At 34.7% G+C, this 16523-nt stretch overlaps 1 protein-coding gene across 3 annotated transcripts; it reads left to right on the top strand.

Annotated features, from left to right (window-relative positions):
- Positions 1-4971: 4971 nt before the first annotated feature.
- Positions 4972-9831, top strand: LOC145166221 (protein EMBRYO SAC DEVELOPMENT ARREST 30-like). 3 transcript variants are annotated; one of them, XM_079085163.1, is made up of 11 exons: positions 4972-5153; positions 5859-6111; positions 6214-6298; positions 6379-6449; positions 6535-6623; positions 6725-6968; positions 7062-7174; positions 7618-7708; positions 7773-7901; positions 8492-9045; positions 9171-9831. In XM_079085163.1, exons 2-11 carry the CDS (start codon positions 5944-5946, stop codon positions 9550-9552), a joined length of 1926 nt encoding a protein of 641 aa, XP_078941289.1. In that variant the 5' UTR covers positions 4972-5153; positions 5859-5943; the 3' UTR covers positions 9553-9831. The 3 variants fall into 3 exon arrangements, with proteins under 3 accessions (XP_078941289.1, XP_078941288.1, XP_078941290.1); XM_079085162.1 differs by having other exon boundaries at positions 4972-5243; XM_079085164.1 differs by lacking the exon at positions 4972-5153 and having other exon boundaries at positions 5975-6111; positions 6561-6623.
- Positions 9832-16523: the final 6692 nt, after the last annotated feature.

The following is a 16523-nucleotide window of genomic DNA, read 5'->3' as shown; positions in this document are numbered from 1 at the left end:
CACCCAACCATGGCCCAAGGCCCAAAAAAACTATTGGGAGTATGCCATGTGTACTCCTTCCTTACGTCCGACGTACTGAGCTTCAACAAAAAAAGGTTCAAGGCTTAAACTGTTACGCCTTGCGTACACAAATATTACGCCTGGCGTACTCCTCTATTATACCAAACCACTTTTAAGCTCTTAATACCTAAAGACTATACGTCCAACTCATAAATCTTAATCTTGGGAGGGTCTTAATTGATAAAGTCAACAACTTTAATCTTTTGCATGGCTTAATAGAGCCCACAACCAAACCCTAAGTCCAAAACACTCTTTAATACCCTCAAACTCTTGCATGAGTGAGAAATAGCAACAAAGACTTCATTTTATGACACAAGATCCTCAGAAACAACATAAAGTAACAAACTTGAGCTATGGAGTAGCTTTTACTCACAAGAACTACACTATGGGACCAAAAGCATGCAAATCTCAAAGCTAGTCTAAATCTAAGCCATAAAACCGTAAAGGTAAGAGCTTTATACCTCTAGAAGCTTGCAAAGGTGATGAAGGCCCTGGATCTTCAAGCGCTAGCCACAACAATCCTCAAGGAAAAACTTATACTCTTTCACTATGCACAAAGAACACACAAAAGAGGCTCATACAAGCTAAACAAGGATTAGGGTTTCGAAACACTAGTTAGGGAGGATGAAGGCTGAATATGGGGAGGCCTTAATGGACGTAAGGTCATTAAATAGGGGCTCAACCGTAAAAAAGTAGGGTTTGGGATTTGCATTAGTATGCCCTGGGTATTCCTTACGTATGTTGGGCATACTCGACGAAGCCCGCGTCCAACTTACATGACCTAAGCCCAACGTATGCATCAGGTACGCCGTACGTAGGGACTTATTTTGCAAAGAATTTAATAATTAAGCTAGAATCGAAAATACCTAGAAACGGATGTTACAAATCTCCCCCACTTGAATCAGACCTTGTCCTCGAAGTCCACCCCTACAAATAACTCTGGATAGTGCTCCTTCATCTCCTCTTCAGGCTCCTATGTCCACTTCGAGCCTTTCCGGTGCTACCATTGCACCTTCACTAAACCCAACTCCTTATTTCACAGAGTCTTCGTCATCCTACCGAGGATCGCCACCGGTCTCTCTATGTAGTTCAGGTGCTCGTCCACCTGAATGTCCTCTAATGGCACCATTACAGAGTCATCAACCAAACACTTTCGCAGTTGAGAGACGTGAAAATTGTTATGGATCTGACTGAGCTCCTCAGGTAGCTCCAAACGATATTGTAACACTTGGTTCTTTGTGCTTTTCAGTCTAGACCTTTGGGGGTGGAAGATTCGGTGGATTTGGTCCCTAGGGGGCAAAAGTGTCAATTTTGGGAAAGTCGGAGTACGCTGAGCTATCTATTAAAGGTGGATCGCGAAGCTCTTGCACGTACGTCGGGCGTACGTGGAGTACGCTTAGCGTACGAAAGCTGCTTAGAAACCCTATTTTTTGAGTTGTACCTTATATAAGCCATAATATAGCCTCTTTTTGCCTTGTTTAACCAGCCTCTTTACCCTAAAAACCCTAATTCGTTCCTTAGCCATTGTGTGGTGCCTTTGAGCTATTGTGAGGCTTTTGTGGGGGATTTTGTGCATCTAGAGGGGGAAGAAGAAGCTTGAAGACTAATTCTTTGGAGGAGGGCCTTGAGATCTAGCTTTAGCACCTTCATTTTGTGGCTTGTGAGGTATAAAGTTCAAAACTTGTCATCTCATTTCATAGATCTATTCTTTGGCTTGTTTTTGGTCTTTTGGGTCCCTTTGGTTGGTGGCTGTGAGCTAAGGTCGTTTTTGGAGCTTATCCTTGTAGATATGGACATGATAAGGATTTCTTAAGCATAAAGGTGCAAAAATTTTGGTGGTTTTGGTCTCATGCATGTGTTAAGTCATTTATTAAGCTCTTTTGAGCTCTAGAACCCCATTAAGCCATGCATGCACATAAAGTTGGCAACTTTATGTGATTAACCACCTTAAGGAAGTCAAATCTGAGCTTGGGTCGTGGTCTTAATCGATTAGGAGCAAAATTGGAAAGTTGACCAAATTTGGTGAGTACGCGGGGCGTACAAGCCTGTACGCTGCGCATACAAGCCCTTTTAGCAGTATGCTGAGCGTACAAGCTGAGTACGCCTCGCGTACTCATCCCATAAATTGACAATGTTGTTATTTGTTCATAAAATGAACTTATGTTCATAAACGGTTATGTTCATAACTGAACATTTAAACAAAACCACATAAATTGGTCTTGTTCATGCATGTTCAACAATAAACATATATGAATGTATCTCCAGTAATGAACATATATGAATGTAAACTAATCAAATATATGAAGATATGCCAGTAAAACTAAAAATCAAATGGCAAACCATTGATACTAAGAATTAAATATTTCAAATCATAAAATTCCACCACAACTTGAAAATACCTACTTTTCCTCAATCTTAATAAATCAAATTCATATATCTTTCTATTCCTCCAATCGAGTTGCATGAAATCTTTTTTCCCCCTTCTTTTTTTCCCTTCTCAATCAACGCCCAAGTTGTTCCAACACCTACATTGTGATTACAAGTTTACAACCACATAGATAGCTAAATCAAATAAATTTTATTAATAGAAATGTAAAAACAGGCTTGCTGGTCAAAATATGTTGTATAAAATGATAGTGATAAACTATGACTTACTAGTGATTTTCATGATAAAAAATGAGGTTCAAGTGGTTCTCCATTGATTTTCCCTTTCTGTGTACGTCTCTCTCTCTCTCTCTCTCTCTATATATATATATATATATATATATATATATATATATATATATATATATATAGACACACATAATAATAATAATAATAATAAAATGCATGATAATTCACCTAATTTACATATGAAAAAGTTGGTTGTTTACCGTTATTCACAATCGCGACATGATCCATGACGAGCAATTACGATTGTGGCGTCTTGTGGTTGCGCGGTGGACAAGGAGCTGGTTGCGACGCGAGTGCCACGTGACCGTTGATTTTGACTTTGACCGTTGATTTTTTTAACAAGTTTGTTTTTTTGGTCAAATTGAAGGGTTTGAGTTGTAGACAAAGGTTTAACCTTTGATTGGTTTAGGCGGTTCGTGTAGCTAATTCTACAGGACTTCAAGTATTTTGGATTAAACTCTTTGATTCAGGTGATTTTTTCACTATACTATGTAAGTCACTAGATATCAAGGTATCCTAGATTGTCTTTGTGAAATTTTCATGAAAGGCTATGGTGGTACCATAACACATGTATGAGAAGACTATGTTGGTACCATAACATCTATATGAAAGACTATGGTGGTACCATAACACCTGTACGAAAGACTACGGTGATACCATAGAAGTTGCATGAAAGAATATGGTGGTATCCTAGCAGGAAAGACTGTAGTGGTACTGTAGCAACGAAAGTGAGTGTAAGACTATGATGATATCATAACATTCATATGAGTATATGGTATTTAGGATAACTCGCTAATATTTGTGTTTTCTAGTTTATGTTTGAATTGTTTCAGGTTGTTCCGGTAACAAGGAGAACGACACAGACTAATTGCATTGCACCCATGGATATGTATCTTCGGAGATTTCACACTTTTGATTTTTTTTTTCTTTTTATCTTTTGATAATCTGATTTGTTTATGGGTTGTCAACTAAAAACAAATGGTTATTTTCCTGTCGTTGAGAATGAATTTGGAATGATTACTTTTATTTAAAAATAAAAAAATTGGCTGAAAATTTGGGATGTTACACATGCCCCTAACAGTGCTAGAGCAATCTTCGAATTGGCACACTTAGGAGTACCTGGTCGGCTCCTTTTGATTAGATTCTGATGTGGATAAAGCTCGGTTTTTGCTTGCTCATGATAGTCGTTTCACGGTCATGTGTCGATTTATTGTTTTCTTCTCTCACTAGGACACGGAATGATTCAACTTATTGGTCAAAAATCATTCCACTAAAAGGTTCATTGTTTCATTTGGAGGGCACGACGTGGAAGGATCCCGATGGCGGAAACGCTAATAGATAGAAGGATTGTTATTCGGTTTGTTGGGTTTGGCTATTGTTCACATGTGACTTAGTTTGTGGACCATGCTCTAGTGGGGTGTAATATGGCTCTTAAGGTTAGAGATTTAGTGTTCAGAATTCATATACAACTCTCTGGTTTAACTGCGTTACTAGACTTTGTTGCGAATCAGATAAATAAAAAAAAGATATTCATTACCATCCATGAGATGATTGTTTTAGATAATGTTGTGTGAGATATTCATTACCATAAGCTATTGTCTATTATAGTATTTACGAAGGACAAAAAATAACAAGGTGTTCAACATTATTGTTTCATCACAATTTTAGATAATGTTATCTTTACATCCTTCACTTGGTATAAACATAGGGATAACAAAGGATATGGTAGTTGGATAGATTGGAGTTGTTCTTTTGTTTCAGTAACTTGTACATAGTTGTTAATGTACTTGTTCTAGCTTATGCTAGTTACAAAATTTTTATTATTATTATTTTTTATATATTTTATCGTTTCCAAAAAATATAGTGATTATGTTTGTACTAGTGTTAGTTTAGTTAAGCAATTGTGGTCTAATCAAATTTAAAATGACATTCCCTTAGGAAATTTATAGGTGAAGATCTTAATTTGTCTTGCACAACTTTGGTCAAATCAACTTATACATTACGATCGTAAAAAAAAACAAAATACATTGTTTACATTAATGATTTTTTAGCTAAAATTAGTTATTCTCGGTAATTTGTACAAAAATATAATGTTTTGTTTTAGACACAAGAAGACAAGGAAAGAAAAAGTCAACAGTGTTGTGAATTTTACGTAATTGTAATTAAGAATAAATTATAGTATAAGATAGATTTGGGTTAATGAGGTCGCTATCCAATTTTACACGCAACATCAATTCACTCCCTCCCTTTTTCCCTTTCTTAACAATCACCCCCTCCCTAGTCCCTCCCCTCCCACACACAAAAACTCCTCGGCTTCATCTGTCACTCTCCGACCACCGCAGCATTCGACAACCGACTCATCATCCGTTCATCTCGCCGTAAATTCCGACCAAAAATCCATCTGTTTCTCCGAATTTCAGGTTCAAACACAATCACAAACACGCGCTGCATCTGTGTGATACAAAATTTCAGATCTGCTTATTGATCAGATACTTAGTAGTTTGGAAACGGTAATCAATTGTAAAATTGTCGAATCAGTTCTTATTTTGTGTTTTAATTTGTATGCACAACTTATATAGTCGAGCTGTTACATTGATTGAACTAAAGTTTATTTCATCGTAGATTTTGTGATTTCTTTGATTAAGTTTGAATCTACATCAACAAGTGACCTCGGGAAGTTGTTATGACAATGCCATTTTGGCGCTTAAAAAAATTCAAGCTAGTTAGGCATTTGAAGTATTCTTACCTCTGTTAGTGAATTGGTGTGAGCCGGTAGTTTTCTACTACCTCATCCCAAATTGAACCTGTAATTAATAGCCAGTTTCATGGACGATCCTTACAAATTCGATGCATGTTGACCACAATCCAATAGTTAATCAATTTCAGATCATATACAGTGTGTTTCTGGAAAAGTGGAAATGGAAACTCTTGTCGGTTTGAAACCAATTTGTTTGGCCATAGTAGCTGGTGTAATGTTATTGGAAGATGTTTGCGTGTGGGGTCTTGTAGTACACATGTTACTTGATAAAATGACCTGACAAAAGAATGTGGCTTGAAGTTGGATCATATTACTCAGAGCCAAACATTTTTTAACTTATTTTTTATACCTCTTTCTGTATTTGCAGCCATGATTTGGCGACACTGGATTCATCTTCTGGTGCAACTGTAACAACTAACAAGTAACAACCTGCTGAAGTGTTATAGATCCTTATGATGTTCAGATCCAAAATCAAATGGGTGGCACTTGGAGGCCTGGTTTTGTCATTTTTGTCTTTGTTAGTGCACATGTTTCTTGCAAATACAAGTGTGGAGCTAGTACAATACAGTGTGATGACACGATTTATTGAGGATCTGAATATAGATGTTGTGGGGAAACAGGTAAAACTTGTACTTTAATCTGTAATTCCATAGATGTGCATGACATGATATTAAATGGTATTTGTACTTCCATGCTTTATATGTTTTTTTTGGTTACTACAGAGTGTCAGATCTAAAAAGTTGTGGAAAAAGGTCAAGTCTTTAGAGGTTTTGCAGCCATATGCAAACCCTAGAAGTAAATATCCTGGTAATGATAATGCCTCTACATTGTCTTACCACATGTACTTGTCTCCTCCCTGTTACTAAAACTTGTTTTTCACATTGCAGTTCCAGTTGAACAAAGTAATGGTTTCATATATGCCAAAATTTTTGGTGAATTTGAGAAAATCAGATCTTCGGTATGTTCATGTTTGGATCTGAGTTTTACTTTAGTATTTTCATAATCTTTTTCTTAAAGCTTATATGGGCTTGACATTTTTCTAGATTTGTGATCTTGTTGCCATATCCAGGCTTCTCAATGCTACTCTGGTCATCCCAGAGATTCAAGAAAGTACAAGTTCAAAAGGCATCAGGTATGTTTTTTTGTCTTGGAAACATATATTAGCCAGTAATCTTTTTAATTTTATTTTGTCATTCTTAACCATTTATTAATTTCCCTTATAATTCCCTGCAGTTCTGAGTTTAAAAGCTTTTCATACCTCTATAACGAAGAACAATTCATAACCTCTCTTAATAATGATGTAATCATTGTGAAAAATCTGCCTACTAAGCTTAAGGAGGCAAGAAAACGCAAAGAATTTCCTACTTTTAAGCCCAAAAAATCTGCTTCTCCTGATTATTACATTAAAGAACTGTTGCCAGAGTTAAAAAAGTCAAAGGTTATAGGATTAGTGGTTATGGATGGAGGTTGTCTACAGGTATTCCTCTACTCATATTTTTGGAGGATTCTTTATTTAAAATAACTTGTCAAATCATATTTATTAAAGTTCTACTCTCTGTTTTCTTATCAGCCTATTCTCTCATCTAAATTTGTTGAATATCAAAGGCTCAGATGTCGGGTAGCATTTCACGCACTTCATTTTCGCCCTGAAATTCTAGCACTTGCACATCTCATCGTGCAAAGGTTAAAAATTATCTTATTTTTTATACAATATCAAATTTAGCAAGTATTAAATTATCTTTCTGTTTGTTTTGGGAAATTGCAATATACTCTACTCTTTTTACTAATATAGCCAATGTACTTTATTTTTTACCCATAAAAACAATAAACTTACATTTAGTTTTCCATAATAGCAACATACTTGCATTTTTTTTTACTGAAAATAGCAATCTGTAACAAATAAAGCACAATGGTAGTAAAATGTAAGTGAATTAACTAATATAAGCAATATACACGAGGGTAGTTTAGTCATTTCCCTTTATGGGTAAAAGATAAAGTACATTGCCCATATTGGTAGTGAGAAAAAAGTACATTGTTATTCTCCGCAATTTGCCCTTTTTTTGTTTTTGTATTTTTTTTTTCACTCCTAATTACATCAGTATTTGAGCAAAACATCTTTTTTGCAGGCTACGTGCTTCAGGGCAACCTTATCTTGCATATCATCCTGGCTTAGTAAGAGATAGCTTGGCTTATCAGGGGTGTGCTGAGCTTTTTCAGGTCAGCATTTATTTTTAATTTTAATTCCACAATTAAAATGCTGATGTCATCTATCTTTGTATAGGATATCCATACCGAACTTATTCAGTACAGAAGGGCACAAATGGTCAAACAGAAAATGATCCGTGATGATGTCAGCGTTGACTCATTTATTCGAAAAGTAAACGGCTCATGTCCACTCATGCCCGAAGAGGTATAATATTCATATTTATAAGAGTATTTATGTATTCTAGAGTAAAGTACAAGAATGATCCCTAAGTTTTGTAAATTTTTGCAATTTTGGAACCTAAACTTCCAATTTTGCAATTATGGTCCTAATTGGATAGTTTCTTTCCAATTTTGGTACCTTTTTTCAGACAGTGTTAGAAATTCACTGTTACGATGTGCACGTGTGTTGCACACTAGGGTAATTTTGTCATTTCCCTCTATATTATTTATTATTAAGTAAAGATCCCAAAATTGACCATTTTTTTTTTCATAGTTATCTGTTATTTAACTTAACTACAAATTATAATTAATTATAAATTGTAGTTTCTTGTTGTTTGATAATAATAATAATATAAAGGGAAATGACGAAACTACCCTCATGTCCAACACACGTGCACAACTTCACGGGTGAATTTTGACACCGTTGGAAAAAGTCCCAAAATTGAAATGAAACCATCAAATTAGGACCAGAATTGCAAAATTGGAAGTTTTAATTCCCAAAATTGCAAAAAATTACAAAGTTCAGGGACCATTATTGTAATTCAATCTTCAATTTATATATCAATAATTTTTCAGGTGGGGCTTCTTCTACGAGCCATGGGATACCCACCAACAACAAGAATCTACTTGGCAGGTTCTGAAACATTTGGTGGTCAACGGGTCATGATTCCTCTCCGAGCCATGTACACAAATTTAGTTGACCGGTCTAATTTATGTCATAAACACGAACTAAACACACTATTAGGAAAAGAAACCCCAATTCCTTCCAACTCTCTCAATTCCATTCCTAAAAAAACCATCAAGGATTCAACACAGGAATGGAATAAGGCGGGCCCTCGTCCCCGACCCCTTCCACCACCCCCAGACCGCCCTATTTACCAACATGAGAAAGAAGGTTGGTATGGTTGGATTGCAGAAAAAGATTCAGAGCCGGATCCTTCACCAATTGATTTAAGGGATAAAGCTCATAGATTGCTATGGGATGCCCTTGATTATGTTGTATCAGTTGAAGCCGATGCGTTTTTTCCCGGGTTTCATAATGATGGCAGTGGGTCCCCTGATTTTTCAAGTTTGGTCATGGGTCATCGGCTTTATGAGATGGCATCTGCAAGAACTTATCGACCCGACAGGTGAGTACTCGTTTTTTCGTGGATTCCGGCGGAATCCGACATTCTGACGGAATCGGAATTCGATATTCCATTCCGTGGTCGGTTTACACCATATCCTAATATAGGTATGTTATTAAAATGGGCAGGAAATTTCTTGCAAATCTGTTGAACACTACACAAGATCATCTTTATTTTCCGAAGAGAAGCTGGACACTAGCAGCACGAAAACATCTAAATGACAGCCTGGCAGAGGAAGGACTAGAACGACAGCTCCTTCACTCAAAGCCAATGTCATTCCTCTCCCACCCGCTCCCGGAATGTTCTTGTACTATTTCCAAAAAACCCGGGAAAAATAGGTGTCCTAAGTGGATTGAAGACAGCTTCACTAAATCCAGATTACAGGAAAGTGAGAATGAACAGCCTGATGATGATGAAGTAGATGAAGAGGAAATGAATTCTGAAAATGAAAGCAAGGTAAATGATTCGCCTTCTTTGGAAGAAGATGTTGAAATGGACCCTGATGATTAGGTGATTAAAAAAGATTTATAGATTCTTTTATTGCGGTTGCACAGAGTGTGATACAGGTAGAGGGGAAAACGGTGAGGAAACAGAATTATAGTTTTACATTTTTTTTTTTGGGATATAGTTTATACCAATGCCATACCTCTGTTGTTTTTATGTATTTCATCTGCATAATGTTTTAGGTTTTGAGTTTATGAATACCTGGAGAAGTTTTTTTTGGATCATGAAACAATGTAAACTTTAGATCATATGTACTTGATTTGAGTTGTTGCCCTTTTTGTACAACTTAGCTTACCATACTCTATAACAAAAAGACAAAATAAGTACAAAGTTTTGATGAGTTTTTTCCGTTACCAACCAAGAAATGCAAATGGGTTGATTTTCAACCTTTTTTTTTTTTTTTGGGGAATGGAATGATATAGATTTATAATTATAAATTACTTTTAGTTTGTTTTTTTAAATAATTTATTGTTATTATTATTATATTTTAAGATTTCATTATATCTAGTTTTTTCTGTATAATTTTTTATATCATAGACGTTACCTTTTTAACTATTTCTAAATTAAACATATAACATGTATTTTGAATCAAATGCAACTTTAGGGGGTGTTTGGCAAATGAGTTTATTAGCTTATTACTTGATCTATATTGTAATAAGCTAAAAAAATATTTGAATAAAAACAGCTTATAGCGGTGACAAACTATGAATAAGTCATTTTTTTATACGTTAACTTATTAACTAATAGGCTAATAAGTAATAAGCAACAAGGTTTTTTTTTTTTTTTTTTTTTTTGTCAAACACCCTCTTATTTAACAATACATCCTTATTTAGTTATTATTAATATTTTTTTTCTCTACCAATTTTACTCTACTTAGTTTTATATTTATCGAAAAAAAAAACAATATTTTCGAATGACCCAATCTATTATTTTAAGCCAACCAAACATGACAATAAAATGTAATGAACTATTTCATTATCTTGTTTATCCTATTAAGTTGTTCATTCTTAGTCATTCCATTCTATCATTACAAAAATACTTTTATAATGTTTTTTATTTTATTTTATTACAACTTAGTTTTATGTTTTCTATAACAACATTGAATTTTCTGTGTATTTTGAAAAAAAAAATATTTAGTTTTTTTAAACGACAAATGTATATTTTATTTTGATTAGCAAGTAGCTAGCAAGATAAGTAAAAAAAGCGAACTATTACATGTTACAAGAACAGGGGAGATTAAATAAGGGACAAACACCAAAAATTCCAATTCAGTTGATTGAAAAACGGCTCTTGTTTTACTTTTTGTCACAATTTATTTTTTATAACGTCTTTGAAATTTATTTCCAACCCTTGGTTATATTGTTGGTGTTCCCCCCTTCTCTTTGACAATGTCTAGATGTGATGCTTATCACATTAAATTACAACATGCTACTTAATTATATGAACATAAGAGAGTGTTTCGCATAAAAATAAGTAGTTTTTATTAAATTTAATGTATAAAAGAATTTATATTCTGTATTTTATTTGAATAAAAGAACACCAGATAGACATCGATCATAAGAGATTTAAAAGGTTCCCGATGGGAGACTTCAAAGTTTTGCTTAGATTTTTGCAAGTTGAATGGCCAATTTATCGATTCTAGGAATATTCAAGAAAAAGGGTGATAGCGACCGATTCGAGGTGGTCAGCCTCCCAAGAATAATAGAAAGGAAGATAGGTGAGAGCCGATTATGGACGACTATTCCCCAAGAACAAAGATAATGAAATAGACTAAAACATACTTTTTTCTACATCTCCTTCTTAATACAAATACATCCATATATATAACTAAATAATCCTACTACTAGCTAATAATAAGGAAAACATGTAATCATGGGTAATGAAAACGTGTACTAGTAACTAAATGGAAATATGCATGCATGGTTGGAAGCTTCCAGGAGGTAAGGTTGGACTTTTTCAATTGCAAAGTAATGCCGACGATGTGAACCATATTATCAATCCAGTTGGGCCATGGAGGTGGCCTCGGGTATAACCCTAGACACGTATCAAAGGGCACACCAGGTTTGGGTTACACCGACTAAGAGAGACTGTTTCCTTAATGATACACATTTCACACAACCCATATTAAGCCAATTCCATATAAGTAGTTATATCATTCAAAAGCTGCAGTATATATGAACATGGTGAATTGGAACATATATACAACTTCAACTAATACTATCTATGAACCGAAGACAATTTAAAGCACTACTACAAAACCGTGCATCCAAAATCTTCAGAGGATGACAATTCTTTGGCCTCAAATTAACTATGAATTAGTGCGTAACTGGGTAGTGAGATGGACGAAAGCTTCTTCATGGCAAGGAATGGTAATTCCTCCCATCGGATGGTTGAATTCGAACTCCTCCTCTGACGCAAGTAACAGATCTTGGAACAATGGTTGCTCCAAGAACGATAAAGGAACCAAAAACCATTTCCTTTGAATTTCTCCAACGTACACAGCCAAATATCCTTTGGGAGCATCTCGCTGATGCTGCTTGTTCAGTTTAATAAGCTGTTTCGCGTTTGCAACTAATGAATGCAACCTGAAAACACCCATATTTCTAAATTAATCTTTTTGATAGAATGAATTGATTGATAGAAGTTGGGATTAGACTGAAGCTGTTGTGATGTGATGAAGCTAGGTTTCGGGTTTAACGTTTAAATTTATAGTGTATTTATATACTTGCAAGTTGCAACTAGCTACCCAAATGGGAAATATTTTAGGGGGTTTACTTTTCTTCTTGAAGGGCCCTAGCTACAACATGTGAAGCCTCACATGGCTTTGCTCACTTTAGCACACACAATTAACAAGAGACTTTTTGTAAGCCATTGATCAGTCAATATACAGGAACTTGGCCTAGTTGTTTCTCTGAGGTCATGATCAAGAGGACTCGGGGACCAAACTTTAATTTGAATCAGCATCTTTTTCTGAATTACGATACATGAGCCACCCAACATGGAATATTAATGATAAATGTAAGACCACTGTTTCATTCTCAACGGAGTTATAGTAGTGATGGATACACTTTAGGTATTTTAATAGAAATCATCAGAAGATGCTTCCATTAGAATTGGAGCGATAACCGGTCTGGGCCTTGCATATGCGAATATATCTTTAATAAAAAATGGATGCAGTTGAGATTCTTGAATTTTGGTACCGCGAAAGTTAGGCCATCTGCAATGCTTGTCACGAGCAACGCAACCACGAAGACCAACACGAAGCACGAACCGGTGGTGGTGTACCAGTGACGAGCACGAACGGAGAGAGAGGAAGAAGAAGAGGGCCTGCTGAGAGAGGCATCTCCGTGGTCCTCCGTCTTCCCCACCACGAATCACCACGACCACGAAGGTCTGGGATGGTGTGCACGGACAACGCTCGTGGCCACATAGACCACGAGCCCCTTCGTTGCCGGTATACCAGACGGCCTTATGACCATTATCGACGGAAAAGAAAAGCATACAACAAATTATATTTGACTTATGAATTAACAAGGGTGGACTAATTTTTTTTGAAAAAAGGGCAAAAAAAAAATTATAACATTTTTCATGGCAGTAAAATATCTTTGAAAAGTCAAAATATATTATAATTGAAAAAATAAATTATTATTAATTTTTTGCTGTGCCCCACCCCCTTCAATGTAGGTTCGCCCCTGTGAATTACCGGAAAATAAATTTGATACAAAAATTGATAAAATAGGTAAGGATGCTCAGATTTTGTTTGAATCGTGTATATATTTAGACCGGATCATACCGTGATTTCTTTAATTTCTTTATATTCATTCCATTGATTAAGACTCTATCTCTCTTGATTTTAACAAGTTTATTGATCATATTTTTTTGATGAAACAAATTAATAGAAAATGTTGGTATGTAAACTTATTTGCATAATTTATATATTTGAGATACCTACAAACAAAATAACTAAAACAACAAAGGCCAAACGATGACCTATTTATTAAATCAAATAATAAATAAATTATGTAATAATAACCAAAATAATAAAAATGGACCAAAAGTCTAATTTCCTATTTCATGGTTAATCACATATAGACTGCAGTCTAATTTTCTAACTGATTGATATTGATGTTTGTTCAAATTGAAAGCTTATAACGTTGGGATATGACAATGACTTTTAGAAGACACTGACTTGTGGGTGCTTGAACCTTTGTTATGATACATATTTGATACCTCACATATTTCTAACCTTTGTTATGATACCTATTTGATACCTCACCTATTTGATACCTCACATAGTTCAAATTGAAAGCTTATAACGTTGGGGGTATGACAATGACTTTTAGAAGACACTTATTCGGACCGTTTGTTATTCGTACAACTTTTAAACTCTAAAACATTTTATATTAACACTAAAAGGGTTTTAAATGTGTATGTTCAAACTACTCGGACGATGGGTGTTTCAGTTAGCCCATTCAGATTGCACAATTGGAAGTGCTTACTGTTGGGATATATATATATGCACAATGACGTGTTTATTATGCACTATTAGTCTTAAATTTATGAGTACTGTCAAATCTAAATCAGTTAACCACAAATAGACAGTGTACATAGTCGTGTAATAGTATAGTAAAAGGAAGAAAGGGTGTCGAACTCTCGGGGAACATGTATGATTTTGGTTCAAATAAATAAGCAAATAATTAAACTAAAGAAAATACTATAAATAGGGGATTTTTTGATTTTACAAGTTCAGAAACTTAGTATTATCAAATTCAAACAACTAAGCAAACAAAGATCAAAGAACGTGATTTTAAAGTAGTATATTTGAAGTACTTCCACTAGATTTCGAATCCCCCTAGTTTTCTATGTTTGATTCGTTAGTATGCAATAGATTAATGAGTTGGTTATCGAATTTTATGACTAGTTATCTTGGTCGGATTTTCTAGTTCTAATGATTAATGAACATCTAATTTCAATGATCATGCAAATTAGTGAATACAAAACCATATAATTAAATTCAACTGTGAATGATATGATCTAGTGATTCCTTATCAATGGTCATGACAATCAATCTAAGCATATCATGGATAACTAATACTCTCTAACACAATCAAAGTCAACAATTAATATTACCTAACCCTAGCATATGATCAATTTCTAGTCCTAATAGTTTAATGATCATAAACTAATTAAAATTCAAGTTAATGTAATTAGATTAGTCCTCTCAACTACACATAACTCAACAATAGGAAATAAAAATCATAATTTTAACATGAAAGGTGAAGCAATCAATCAAATCACAAGTTAGAATCTAACTCACATAATCCAACTAACAAAATCAAAGCATATTAACTAAGGCTCATCTACATCTAATGAAAGCAATAAGGTTTTTAGCCTTGAATCATGACTAGAAAATAGAATCTAACGAATTTGGAATTGAAATACATGATATAAAATAAACCGAAATGAGTAAATTGAAGAATTCCCTTCGTGATCTTCAAATACACACTTCAAAGCTGTTTTTCAGCCTTCAAAAACGTTTGGAATCGACTAATATCTTGCTCCCTAAGTTGGTGGAAGACGGCCTTCAAATTAGGGTTACAAAACCCATAATTTATAGATTTTTTTGCCTCCACGGCGTGGCAATATCCTTGCCAGGACGTAGTAATGGTTTTTCTTGCCGCATACGAAATCGTAGACCGAAACAAGGATTTTTGGATCCGCTACGCCGTGGTAATGCCTTTGCCACAACATGGGAACTGAGAATCTGTATTTTGCACAACAACAACGGTTGTACCAAACTTTGACCGGAAAGCTTTCATGTTATGCCTAATTACAACTTCTCACATTTTAAATCAATGTTGCTACATCCATTCGACTTTAATGCGTGTATGAATAATATAAATCTTACATCACCAAAAATAACAACAATCTCATAACGATACAACGAAGAAGATTTGAATGAAGATTAGTTGGCTTATATACTTTAAATATTATTAATCATTGTAATAGTATACTATGTCATATAAATTTATGGAATTTGTAAGTGACTATGTATTGTTGTTTGGATTCTTGAACTTGTGATGATCAATAATGTTTTATTCCATTTTTAGAAATTTATATAAAAAAACAAATATATAAAAAATGAACAATATCTTTAAGGGAAATGACAATGTAGCCCTACAATGTTTCCGAAATTGGTGTAATCAGTCCCTAAACTTATTTTATGGCTTTATATGGGCATAACGTGACTTTTTGAGTTTAAATAGTCATTTTGGGAATTATGAAGGGTTAACCTAGTTACCCCTTGCCATGTAGACAATACTCTTGACCCACTTCCTTGAACGACTTCCCATCATTCTCTTCCTTATTTCTCTTCTCCAATAACTGAATACATGGCATGACATGTGTGTATGCATCGAGTGTGTGTATTGTGCAGTTTTCGTTGTCCAACTAGGTAACAACATATGGAGACGAAAGCATCAATCATAGTGTAACATCCTAAAATTCATGACCAAAAATTTCATTTTCAATATAACTAAAACATATTTTTAACTTTATTTGTCACAACTAGGAATTCTGATGCTTTGTAAACAATTAACAAGGATAACATTGTAACTAAAACTTGAAAGCATGTATGATGCTTATTCAATGACAACAAAATTCCATCACACACTCTATACAAACACTCAAATAGTCAACAAAAGGTTGGTAACCCTAGAAATCCCGGTTTAAGTCCAATATGGACTAGGATTTCTTTATTGGGCCTAATGGGCCAATAAACTTCCAACTTGACTATTTTGGGCTTAGAACTCTTAAATGGGCTCTCATTGGACCCAATCTCATGAGACTTAACCTTTTTGGGCCTTATAAGCCTAAAATGGACTAGGTTATCTTTAATGGGCCTTATTGGGCCATCACAAATCCAATGAGCCTAATGGGCCAAAAATCAATTCTTTTATACAAAAATTGGGTCGTGA

This window comes from Lactuca virosa, chromosome 3 (genome assembly GCF_052849685.1).
Source record: "Lactuca virosa cultivar CGN04683 chromosome 3, Lactuca_virosa_CGN04683_v6, whole genome shotgun sequence".
NCBI lineage: Eukaryota > Viridiplantae > Streptophyta > Magnoliopsida > Asterales > Asteraceae > Lactuca > Lactuca virosa.
This window is presented reverse-complemented; position numbering and strand designations above follow the sequence as displayed.

Excerpts from the sequence above, each read along its gene's own strand:
- LOC145166221 (XM_079085163.1), top strand. The coding sequence starts at position 5,944 with ATGATGTTCAGATCCAAAATCAAATGGGTGGCACTTGGAGGCCTGGTT. Across the intron at positions 6,299-6,378 it reads CCCTAGAAGTAAATATCCTG|TTCCAGTTGAACAAAGTAAT; the intron begins GTAATGATAATG and ends TTCACATTGCAG. Across the intron at positions 7,175-7,617 it reads GCACATCTCATCGTGCAAAG|GCTACGTGCTTCAGGGCAAC; the intron begins GTTAAAAATTAT and ends TCTTTTTTGCAG.